General features: G+C 32.8%; 1 protein-coding gene across 1 annotated transcript in view; it reads right to left on the bottom strand.

The window, feature by feature from the left end:
- Positions 1–1616: 1616 nt before the first annotated feature.
- Positions 1617–13076, bottom strand: part of LOC133191316 (mucin-2-like) — a 30402-nt gene continuing 18942 nt past the window's right edge. The window contains exons 24-42 of the mRNA XM_061327064.1: positions 12554–13012; positions 12256–12417; positions 12013–12078; positions 11501–11742; positions 11301–11384; positions 10421–10565; positions 9944–10137; positions 7541–7629; positions 7372–7435; positions 6961–7152; positions 6501–6754; positions 5972–6272; positions 5750–5890; positions 5340–5523; positions 4295–4485; positions 3774–4043; positions 3499–3619; positions 3007–3151; positions 1617–1783 (exon numbers count right to left, since the gene is read on the bottom strand). Of these exons, the coding sequence (XP_061183048.1) occupies positions 1708–1783; positions 3007–3151; positions 3499–3619; positions 3774–4043; positions 4295–4485; positions 5340–5523; positions 5750–5890; positions 5972–6272; positions 6501–6754; positions 6961–7152; positions 7372–7435; positions 7541–7629; positions 9944–10137; positions 10421–10565; positions 11301–11384; positions 11501–11742; positions 12013–12078; positions 12256–12417; positions 12554–13012 (3380 nt within the window). The 3' untranslated portion in view covers positions 1617–1707. The remainder of the gene's footprint in view (positions 1784–3006; positions 3152–3498; positions 3620–3773; positions 4044–4294; positions 4486–5339; positions 5524–5749; positions 5891–5971; positions 6273–6500; positions 6755–6960; positions 7153–7371; positions 7436–7540; positions 7630–9943; positions 10138–10420; positions 10566–11300; positions 11385–11500; positions 11743–12012; positions 12079–12255; positions 12418–12553; positions 13013–13076) is intronic.

Below are 13076 nucleotides of genomic sequence, written 5' to 3'. Positions count from 1 at the left end.
GTGCTGATCATTTTGCCACTTTGTTTTATGGTCAACATAGTGAAACTTTCCTCTCTAAATCAATTTTATTGGATATGAAAAGGCATTCGGCGGCGTTGATAAGGAGATATAAGTAGCAAATATAGGAAAGCGGTCTGTCAGGTGAAGACTGACCTGTGGCAATTTAGAAATATTAAACAAAATGTGTATCCTCAATACCACTTCAAATTTCGGTCTTTCAGATTAGCCGTTCAGAGACCTGGAGAATGACGATGCACAAGATTCACACCCTCATGAAAACCTGTACGACATGCATTTTCAACATCAGATTGCCTAAAAAGATCAGAAATGAAGACCTGTGGGAGGATCGGGTCAAGTACCTAAATTATACATATCTTTCGCACGAAATGGGTTTGGATGGGACACGCTCCATCCATCATCCTGCAGAAACCTGCATCCATAACCCGACAGGTACTGACTTGGAGCCTACAGAGCAAGACGAAGAGAAACGATCAAGAAACAGAAGGAGAGCCGAGGATCCAGTTTAAGGAATCAGCTTGAGAGAAGCAAGAAAACAGCCAGAACCGAGTCAGATGGAGGAGTGCCGTCGGTGACATTCTTCTGTAGGGAGAAAGGCCTTAGTAAGTAGTTAAAAAAATTCACTTTTAAATCTTCTTACTTACCTTTCTAAGATAATTTAACCCGCGTTTAATTCAGTTGTGGCAACCGATGCATAATTTTATGTGAAAGGTGTCGTCATGATTTTAAGAAAAAGTGGTAGTTTTTGCTGTCATTGCGAGTCTGTCGTGGAAAAGTGGAGGATACACATCATTTCATTTCAATAAAAAGATTGTGTCGACAAACTTCCATAAAGCAATGTCACCTTTACTATTTTCCGGAAGTGGCGGAGACTCATCTTTTGCTGAATTATAAGAACGAGTACTATTTTTGGTGTACAAACATTTAAAAAAAAAAGTCATGTTACGCTGTTTTTTGGTCAACACATTATTTGTTTAGAATAATGTTTAGTTTTCATGATATGTGCAGCAAAACATTGATATCATGGATAAACTAATTGCAAATTATTGCTGTCTTAAATATTCGAGTTATTTCATGTCAAAGCTTTGGCGAAATAAATTAACGTGGTGAGAAATTTCAAAAGCGTACTTAAGTTTTGAACTTTTGTCCATTCCGCTAAACACTTCATTCTTCTTTTCCTTTCTATGTAGGATTTCCTCAATTTTGTTCATCCTGCAATTGTTTTCTATGATACTCCATCATTTTTCTATCGAAACTATACAGACTACTTAAGCTGCTATACCCGTCATAAAATATCCCCTTTACACACCGCAGGATCAATACTAAAATTTGTGATGAATTTTTGGCGATGTTTTTCATGTTTATCGAGTTTTTTTTTCAGTCCATCTGCAATTTTATAAAATTATCACCTGTGCATTTTATAAACTGTAGAAAACAATAAACTTCAAAGTGTGGGGAGGCACAAATGTAAGTGAATGTAGATGATAAGGATAAATATATAAAAATCATCAGCATAAAAAAAATCAAATCAAAATTTATTCAAACTGCAATATTGTATTGAATACAAAATGAGTGTAAAATAATATTAAATAGTGATGTGTGTGCTTAGTTTATTATAAATTGTATTACATACAACATATCTAATTAATCGTAACACAAATATTTAGAGTGTTTGGCTAGTTTATAACACTAGAAATATATAGAAAGGTCTTGAAGCTCGGCACCATTGTAAGATGATTCAGTAGAAACGTCATATGAAGATTTTCTACAAAGATAAATAAATATTTACATTTTCAAATGTCTTTGTCCGAGATATAAATACAAATAAGGAAATAACTTACTTACTGCATAAAGCCATTTACTCATCATTTGACAGAACTGACTTCCTGCAATTTACACGGGCGACGCTTGCAAACTTATAATTATATTTTGATTTCTAATTATTGAAAAAAAATGATATTAATATATGATTTTTGTAGAATCAGGATCAGGTAAAAATGTAAATATAAAGAATAACAGTCTGTTTTTTTTTTGCTTTATGATAATGATCTAACAATTTGCGTACGTGATAATTTTAAGCCGTTTATGCAAATTATCTCGCGAGCAAACAGATTGGTCACATAAAAAGAACTAGACCATTATTCGGATTTCCAATTCTACTCAGTTAAATGAAAATTTATAATCCAATTTTCTTTATATCCATTTATTTTTTGATAACCATTGCTTTATAAGGTTTTTATCACTGTCGGATGTTTCTACTATCGAATAGATAAAAACCATACGTGAAAAATACATGTGAAGGGAAAGCTATGTGCCTTTGCCTAACCTTTGTTCATGTCATCGACTTGTAGAAACAGACGTGATATTGTTCTTGTTGGACTTTATTTCTATCAATAATCATGGAATCGTAAATGAACACAAAACATATACTGCGAAAAACTAATGAGGAAATGTCACACTATCTCATACAGGGCTAGTTTAAATATTACTCGGTCTAAGCCCTCACCCCAATTAGAATACGTCCCATATAGTTGCAATCATAAAATCGGAGCAGATTTCGAAGATTACATCTTAAGTTAAAAATTTGACAGTTCCATCGTATGGGCATCAGGGGGGAGGGGGGGGGGGGCTTCTGTCCACAAGCAACCCTGATATTTTCTTTGTTCTTTTTTTATTTTGAAAATTTTTGATAAAAAATGGTAAAACATTTTTACCATGCATGTATGGTAAAAATGTTTAAGCTCACAAAATTCGTTTTTCTATTTTGAATTTCACAAAAAGCATCATCAACAATTTTTGCCTCATAGAAAGATGAACACACAATGTATTTTCTGCAACTCACAATATGTATTATATGTGATCTAGAGACAGGGGGACCAATTAGTATCATAAACCAGCGTTCAAACTTCTGTGACAGTGTAATACAATGGCATGTGTCTCTGTAGCAAATAGTGTAATAAAAACCTTTCTATTTGTGATTTCAATTACCTTTTGGAGCGAATTCTTCGGCATCGATGTTGACAGACGACCATAATTATGATCAAGATGACCGCAATGACTAACCCCAACATCCAGTACAATTCAGTCGAGTCAAAGTAGGACTTATCAACAGGTTCCCGAATAACCTCACACTCTGAAAGAAAGGGAAGGGCAGACATTCAATAAGAGATATGATCATATATATCATGAGTTTGGTGAAAAATTGTGCCTTTGGTCAGTAGTGAATCTTAATACGTTATATTTCGACAGTGAGAGGATAATGCTTTGGTTCACACAAGTGAGGAACACAATACTTCTCAGTTTCTCTGCCGTGGCCTTTTCTTGTGATTAAGGTTCAAATTTGGGTCTTTCTATTTCACTTTGAAATTATTTAACAAGGATGAAAACTACTAAGATGGTTGAATACACTGTATAGATCTACTTTATTATTTTAAGACAATTTAAAAAGATATGACATAAAGCTACTAAAAATCGAATTACCTGGACTATTTACTGGTGTCCATTCTAAGATATTAACAGAAGAATTGCAAGCATTACAAATATCAGTCGTCTTGCGCCACCCGTCTGGAATTCCTTCTTCATCAATGAAGCAGTATCCACTCTGTAAAAAAAAGAACCATAGGTAGTATTCAGTAAGAAGAAGATTGTAAAATCGTCTTCAGTCTTTTCTTTCTTCTTCGGACAAAGCACAAAACCCTTTTCTTTACAATTAAAGTTTTACTTTCACCTTTCCTTGTGCCGATTTAACTCGATACCTTTAAAGAAAACGTTGGCTTTCCGTCCAATATTTGAAAGTCCTGATAAGTGGAATTATATTGATAAAACTGGAAGGATTCACTATAGGTATTTCCCTCACTACTGAGAGAAACATTGAACGTCCTTACAAAAACTGGACTTGTTCTCGGTAAACTGCGTGATGCAAACTTTTCCCTTACTGGAACTGGACATGAAACCGACATTAATGTCTGCATATCACCGTTCAATGTTTTCAATCCAGCGGATGAAATTGCGCCATCAAACAGCAACTGTTCATAAAAAGGTATATTTTATGGGTCACAAACTTTCATCATACATTTTTATTTACTGCATATAAATTTTCATCGCAATTCATTTTATTCTCAGTACAATGGATAGTTTTTTTGCTATGCTTCAGATTAGACCGAAAGTGCTTTGCTATTTGATGGTCCATGGGTTTATTAATACCGTACAACTTTAGAAGCCATGCAGTAAAAATATCTTAGTGTACATTTATTTAACTTAAACTAAGGAATCTTACATGTGTTATCTCTATTCTGCAATTGTACGATCCAGTTTCTGTGAAATCATCGCCTGCTATGAGAATTTGGTCACATGACATTTGACTGACGTCACAGTATCCATCACCTTCAATCCCATAGATCTCAGGTGGCACAGACACATTCAGGGAACAGTCAGATGCTCCGTAAAGAGGCGGGCAAATGCATGTTCCTGGAGAAAAACATTAAGCAACTAGATATTGATTAAACATTATCTTCAAAAAGATCTCTGCTGTATCAAAAGATGGGAATATGTATCCAGTGTATTGGCATTAATTGAAAAGAAAAAAGAATTTTCATACATATGCACAAAATTATAACAAAATACATTTATAAGAAATATTTATACAAATATTACATGTATATCTTATTTAATTATTTCTATATTATTTTATAAGTATGATATTAATATTTAGAAATAAAAAAATAAGATAAATAAAATAGTTATATAGCAAACATTTTTATTTATTATATTCAATTATTGATACATATGTAATAGCTATTTTTGTTGCCTCAGGTCTAATTGACTTGAAATCACTAGTCATCATTTAGTTATGTCTTATGCATATGGATATAGCGTGTTAAACGTTACAATATTCGACATTTTCCTTAGTTTTCTATAATTGTCAGTTTTTGTTGTATAATTTCTTTTAGAATTGCATAATTTTCATTTGTTTTCTATAAGTTTCCATTCATATTGTATATTGTACAATTTATATTGTGTATTTTTTTAACGTTATTCTTAAATTGTCAATTCTTTCTATTTGTGTTGTATACTTTATCATACTTATTATATAAAAGTTCATTTGCATTGTATATTTTTTGTCACAATTTGTATGTTTAATTTTTTAAATTCGTATTGAATAATTGCACATATGTATTATATAATTTTATTTTATTGAATTGTATAATTTTGCATTTGCATGTTAATTGTCCATTTGTATTGTACATTTTTTCTATATTGTAAAAAATACACAAAATTCCACTTTAAATTTTTTTTTTTTATTTTAGAGAGTTTGTAAATACCATTGACACAGGTTCCTACGTCGCTACAGTCGTTTGGACATGCTATGTTACGTATCGTTTCCGCCACTGATGGAGTGTTGTTGCTTTCTGTATTCAAGGTCGCATTAAGTCGCAATTCCGAAACACAGCGGTCGATCATAGCTTCCTTTGGATTGTCAGCCCACTCTAAAGAACCATTTGTCAGCTGTTCAATGAGAAAAGCAAGTCTGTATAGCATGATTCATATAGACTTTTACATTGGAATGGTTAATGTTGACCTTCAAATTAAAAAAAAAAAGATAGTATTTCTTTTTGATAAAACCATAATCTATAAAGACTGATTTTGATGTTAATCTAATTTCAAAATACGGTTAGTAATTTATAAAGTGATATGATATTTAAGAAAAGAGATGTTTGCTATCTTAACATACTACAATGTCCAAAGCACAGGTTTCGATTGCATCTTTTTTATTGACGTTAGGTATATCCCCACACAGTTTAAAGGCCTCAGATTTGGACAAATGTGTTTGACAAAAAGAAGTGGCATTGTCGATCGTCGTCAATTGTATTTGCTGTAAAAAATTGTAAAAAGAAAATATATCTATTCCATATTTAATCAAGAAACCACAAGTTTATTACCATTACTATCTTACCGAATCAACTCTTTTTATCCTTCTCTGATTTGGTTCCTGTCTCCGTACCCTTGTGGCGTCATAAGGTTTGAAACCATACTTTGATGAGGATCTTTTGACTTCACAACCCCCGCCAACTGCAACGACTTTTTCCCGCCGTCTAGTACAGTTTGAAACCACACTGGAGGAACAGTCAGGAGTTCCTCTGCCATCAATTCTCACTTTGACCACGTTTTTCTTGCAGGAACACAGGTATCTCTCACGTGGCCACTCGGAGTTACTTGGGTCATAATCTTCGAATAAGCTTTCATTCTCAGCAACCCTTAAGTTGAATGAGAATAGAACTGAGGGATAAGAATTATGATAATTCTCTCTCTCTCTCTTTCTTTGTAATTGATGGGGTTTAATCCAAATAAAAAAACATTATGATAAGAATGTTTTTGACTTAGATATTTTTCCTCCTTAAAATCAATATAGTTTTATACAATCGATGATTCATTAATTATCATTTTAAACTGAATGAATTTAAAGTATAGAAAATAAGTCATACATCCAGGATCTGGAAAATGCATCAGGATTCCATCTATAATCCGACCATCCAAAGTTTCCGCACGTCTTGTTAGCGGCAACTTCGTTTAGATAATTGCCGTTCCGGAGGAGAAAATCGTCAGCACATTCATTGGAAAGCGTTCCACATAATCCTCTGGTTTGTCCTACATCGCGGATAGAGGGATAAATTTGGAGGTTCATGTAAGTTTTACCACGAAGATTAACCTGAATCCTTGTTCCATAAGGTGTGTACATCTTTTCCAAAAACAAATGAATAAATTTATGAGAAATGTTTTATATACATGCATATAATCAATCAAAAATTCTTAATTTACACTTTCAAAGCAGTGGAAGATTCACACGAATACCAGCTGAAGACATGTGTAACAACTATCAGTTAGGAAATTTTTATTATGTAGAAGAAAAGATTATCGGATCTAGTATTATTATCAATATCTTACATTATACAGGTAATCATGTCTCTTTCTGACTTCTAGCGTGTGATCCATACAAGAGGTGTACATCATCCTCCGAAGTCTCTTTTTGGACTGACACCTGTCTATCACGAAAACATCTCTTCCGGCCTGTACCGCCACTCCACAAGTGCAGTGGGGACCTGAATTACCGTAGCAAGGCTTAAATCGGGCCTGCACCTGTGAAAGGGAAATCGACTTCTTATAAAAATAAATCCATACATGTAATCAAATTCTCACTTTATATTTCAATAAATAACTGCCAATGAAATAATAGATTTTTCTTTCCAAACCGTCTATTGTTAATAAGGCTTAAGGTCGAATCTCACGTGTGGGTTATAAATTGAAAAAGAAAATAAGTAGATGTTCCAAACCATCTGTAAGTTGTATAAGCCTTACCTGGATTGGGGCAGTTTTATGCTCATACATAATGAAATCTCCTTTCAAGTGTACATCATATGGCCTGTAAAATTATTTCACGATATTTTTATTCATAATAAAACCGCAGCAATTGTAAGTATACATCATATACTAGTTATGAAAAATATGAAGGGAACTCAAGACTAACCTTTGATCAAATGTTAAAAGGTGAGGGTCGTTGACAGCTCTGCAGTATTTCTTGGACCATTCTCTATCGGAACCCTCTTCTATGACAATCTGTGATGTAAGGAAGACACATACTATAGCATTACATGAAAAAGAATGGACAAGACAGGGTTGGAAGAAAATTTAGCTTCTTATCTGAATTAATGAATAGAAGCTCGGTTAATGATTTTGACTCTCCGTGATTATAAATAAAAATGACCAATGAAGGAATAATACTTTTGATTTTTAATTTGCAGTAAAACAGAGTCACATGATGATTTTTAATGTTATCTTGTGACGAACTTTTATAAAATTCTACTATTTTGTCATAGACCGGAAATGAGTTTCTAACTTATGGATTTGGCTTGCTCACGTTTTCTGAGGCACAATATCTTTTAAAATTCATGATGATATAAAATATGGTTGTAACTTTAGTTTTTTAATACCTATAATCAATTATCATTTTGAATTTTGCTTGATTATGAAGAATTACATTGTTCATAGACCTATTCAAAGAAGAGAGCAAAAAGATACTTAATGTCTCTTATTTTTCCAGTAATTTTGTTTTGAAAGTAATGAATTATGAAGGTAACGATCAATGACCATGCTCAATAGTCCAGTGAAATAATAAAAATTGTGAGTGGAGCAAACGCGGACCTCTGAAAACATTAGGGGTGGGATCAGGTGCCAGTAAGCAGGAGTAAGCACCCTCTGTCGACCGTTCACACACGCAGTGTGCCCTTTGTCATGTTCAGCTAAACGGAGAAACCCGTTATCAACTCAGAACTATACTGTAAATGAAAGAATGTTTCCTATATTTACACTTAATTGAGAAACAACTGTCTACTTTTTGTTGTACATGCATGAAGCACATGGTAATTAGCCTATTGATTGATGAATTATTGTCATGTTCCATAATGTACATATATCCCCATAAAAACCCCAAAGACGTAAACAATTATTTTTGTATATCAACATTTCAATAAAATAAGTATATATTTCTTGTGCACATACTGATTCAAACAAAATGCACAAATTATCATAAATATATCTCAAATAGCATGTGTGAATTTATACTATATTATAATAAAACACCGCTATAACGAATTACCAGGTTGGCTAATTATATCCGTAATTCTTTGTATTTACTTGATTACTCATCATTTTTATTACGGGTAGAAATCATTCCCTAGTAATGTGGTAAAATAGTTTAAATATACTAAGAAGAAAAAGATTATATCTTAGAGAACATTTTACAATATGAGACAAACACTGTTAGCAATTGAATTCAACTAGAAAAAGTCTACTCATTAATTTTTGTTTATATTTATATAAATTTGATTATTGATAATTCAAGCATTTTTTATGAGGCTTTAAGGTAGAATTGTGAACCATAAATTACATCAGAAAAAGTTTCATTGTTTCAGTAGAAGTCGTGGTGAAATTATCTGAATTTTATTACAATTTCTCTATGTGCTTTGTTTTTAAATTTCTTTAAAAATGAGAAGAAAAAAAACCCACAAATGGATCGAAAAAAAGGACATATTTCAATAATAAAACTGTCATTAATTTAGTATTTAATTATTCAAATAGATGTTTATTGATCAAATAATACTTATTAGTATGAACAGGTCATTTCTGCATTGAACTTGGATTAAAAAAATTGTTAAACTCCTAACCATTTAAAATGGATCTAAAACACAGAGATCCTGTAAATGGTAGATTTATTTGGTAAAAGTGTTCCTTGTGTCTATTTCTAAAAAAGAAAGTAAGAATTATATACTGATAAAAGTTCTTCCAAGCTGGGGAGCAAAACGTTAGATGTTGCACTCCTGACATTAAAGGGGTATACACAGATACTTGACACTAATGAATGTTTTTTGGCAACATTACATTTTTTCTGTTGCACTCCTGACATGGTATAACATTACATTTTTCAGCAACAACCCTTACCATAACTTGGTCAAGCAGAAGTTACTTCGTATGCAGTCTAAATTTAAAGCGCAATATATATATATTGAATTTAACCAGTAAACATCTTTATTTTCTAATATAAATAATTATCATTTTTTAAACACATCTTCAAAAATATGAAATTTTCATGTCAAAAAATGTGTTGCACTCCCGAGATTTTTAACATCATTTTAAAGCATTTTTTTATGTCTTGAGATTTCAAAGAGATAAAGCCAGTTTCAACAGATATATACTGAGATATAGTATTTTATTCATATAGCCTGTTTTTTTAGCAATTATAATTATGTGTTTGTATTTGGTCATTTTTTTTTATTTCACTCAAATGTGTATATATTAAATTACAATGACGACAAGCAGAATTCCCCACTGGTGAAAAGATGATACTTTTAACCAAAACTTGTACTGATATCACCTTCACTGGTGGAAGCTCATAAAGCCCCCATATTGGCTGGTGGAAGTGGGCGTCAGTCCTAAGAACCACTTCATAAGTAGCTGAATACTCATGTCCCTCTTCTTCAATAGCCCCGACTGGAATCTCGAAAATCTTGTTCCATTCTCTGCTTTTTAAAGAAATTCCACAATCTCTCTGTCCGGAAACAGCGGCTCCTGGGTTCCAAAATTTTAACAGTGAAACTTTTTATAATTCCATCATTAATGTACATTTATCATTGCTTTCATTAGAGGATTTAAAATACCCACCCTTTAATGTGACAGTAATTTCAGCTAGTATAAAATGAATAGGATAGTGATGGCTATTTCTCACGTTTGATTTCTAATGGCACAATTAAAGTAATGAGGAATATTTAATTAATACAAAAAAACAAAACAATTTTAATAACAAGTTTTTATGATGTTTTCATTTATATTTGATTCTCAAATATGCTTGAACCTGTGCATTGGTCTTCTGATTGGTCCATCATGGCGAGGATGACGTCACATTGACTAACCAACTGAAGGCAACCAATTGGTACAGTTAGCTGAAGTTGAATTTTCCCCTCTTCACCACGTTTGAATGTAACAACTGGTGTAAGAATCTAAATATTAACATATACAATTTAGCTACAATAAAATGTTCGCAAAATATAGAAAAAAATATTGATTGCAAACTGACAAGACTTTATGATGAACGTGATAACTTCAACTTTTCTATTGTCAACCTTATTTATGTAGCAATATACTATTATCACCTGGAGTTTATGTCTCCCAGTTGATACGATACGCAAGAGCATGTTCTACGAACGAACAAATTTTAAAATGAGGATAGCTATTGACAAATAAGTTGATACAAGGATATCAACAATTTCTTTAAAGTCAACATTTCGCAAATTCTACGATCGATTCAATGCCTTGTTTGCAAATACAATCTTTCGTTGGGTCGAATGATGACTGACGTCTTTCATACAAATTGTAGACCATTAATTTGACTCTGAACTGATTAGGAAATTTCTATTCACTCGATCATGACAAGGAGCACACGGCAGGTGTGTCTAGTCCGTAGGGGATGCTTACTCCTTCATGGCACCTGATCTAACATCAATTCATATATATCCATATAGTCGAATAATGTTAAATTTCTTTATTGCAAAAAACAAAGATATGATGTTTCCAAATATTTAGTCAATGAATACATATATTAGCAATTGAAGAGCGTTAATTTTCACCAAGTCAATCATTTTGAAAACCAGACTGAGATTCATTCTGTTTAAACTACATTGATAAAATACATTACTTACTTAAGCCCTAACTGAAAAGATGTGCTGAAGAATTACCTTGATTCCTAAAAACTGTTCATGGCTTTTTCTTGATTCAATAGTTGTCCCATCGTTCCTGAGCATATCCACAGCACATGATATCTAAAAATAAAAGACAATTTAACAAATATGCATGAAATAAGAAACTAAAACAAAAATACTACGACTTGCATCACTCTTGCGTTTTCTATGAAATGAATTTGTTTTGTTTTACTTACATTTCTTCCAAGAGTTTTAAAATTATCTCTTTGAAGATAAATGTAGGTACTGTAAATATTTTCTAGAGTTGCCGAGTAAGATGAATCGAACACGTCGTCAAAGTACCAAGTGATTTTAAAACGTAAGCCTCTTGCATTACTCGCATTAAATGTGCATCGTGCTTGGAATACTTGGCTTATACCTTCTGGAACAAGATGCACTTCTACTTCTGCTCTAGAGAGTGTCGGACTTGGTGAGGGTGCTGTCAAAACAATAACAGGCACCAAGTGTACTTATCGCTTAAAAAGTTATTCAAGTAATTACTATGTAGCAGCCATTTATCACTTAATTAAAAGAATTTTTGTGACTTACATACACGTATTAATTTCCATTGATCTAAACATGTATGTTTTGATTCCAAGAATCAATAAACTTATCAAGATTTTATGACAACGTTTCTAATTTGTGCTTTCCGAAAAGAATAGGTATTTTCTATAATTAAAAAAAAAACTCCAATCAGCTTATAACTTACTCTGCTGAGAAGTTGAGCTCGTTTGAATCGTTGTCATGGGCTCTAAGGTTGTAGGGACATCGTAATCTGGAAGAAAGAAAGACAGTTCAATATTTTCATGTTCTTTCTCGCAAAGGAGGACCACACTTAGATACATAACACAGAAATCCTAGAATGCCAAACAAATTACATAATGCCTCTTTCTGAACATTTATTTTTGAAAATCAAAATTATATACATATTCATTTTTTTAACTTCCAGTACCATGAATACAGTATGCACTGAAAACAACAGTAGGTTGAAGTTGATAAACACGGTGTGTTCCACAGTTACGAATCTTAATGGAAATGGTTATTCCACAGTTCGTATCAGTAACAATACATGCTGTCCGATCCACCACACCGCCTTCTACAGGAGGTATATTGCCTGCATAATGTTCAATAAAAACTACATTCATATATGTAAACATTTCAACCAGCAGTTTCTTTAAGAGATGTTTGATAGATATCCAGAAACATTATTGTAAAGCGAAAAGGGAAAAAGTCACACAAGAAAAACTAACCATTTATCCAGATAGGGTTGAAAGTCCCACAGTGATATCTCATGGCACTCGAAGTTAATAAATCATGTCCCCCAGTTCCATACCATCCATAGACAAGCAAATGGTCAGAGAGACTGGAAGTTGAATTTGCTTGAATTCGATTGGTATGAAATCTCTTTTCGATATCTGTTAAGTTTGTATAATAGATACATGGATCCATGGTTTCAGGTGTTGTAAGAGCTGTTGGTGTTGATGAAGGCCTGTTAGTAGATTCTGTCCAGTTTGTACTTGTTGGTTTCATGGAAGAGTATGATGAAGTTAGGATAGGTGACCCCGTAGTGGTAGACTGATTTGTTGTTGTTTGCTGCATTGTAGTTGATGTTGGCATCTGTGTTGTGTTGCCATGTGTAGTTCCTGTAGTCTGTTGTGAACTCATTTGACTTGTTGTAATCGGTTTTGTCGATGTGGGGACATTGTAATCTGGAAGAAAGGAAGCCATCTTAATACTTTCATGTTGACTTTTAAAACAAGAATTATATTTAAG

The sequence above is a fragment of the Saccostrea echinata genome, unplaced genomic scaffold (assembly GCF_033153115.1).
Source record: "Saccostrea echinata isolate AGI-Se365-2 ecotype Australia unplaced genomic scaffold, CSIRO_AGI_Sech_v1 ptg000023l, whole genome shotgun sequence".
Classification (NCBI taxonomy): Eukaryota; Metazoa; Mollusca; class Bivalvia; order Ostreida; family Ostreidae; genus Saccostrea; species Saccostrea echinata.
The sequence above is the reverse complement of the archived record's forward strand: the minus strand, read 5'-3'. Positions and strand labels throughout refer to the sequence as shown.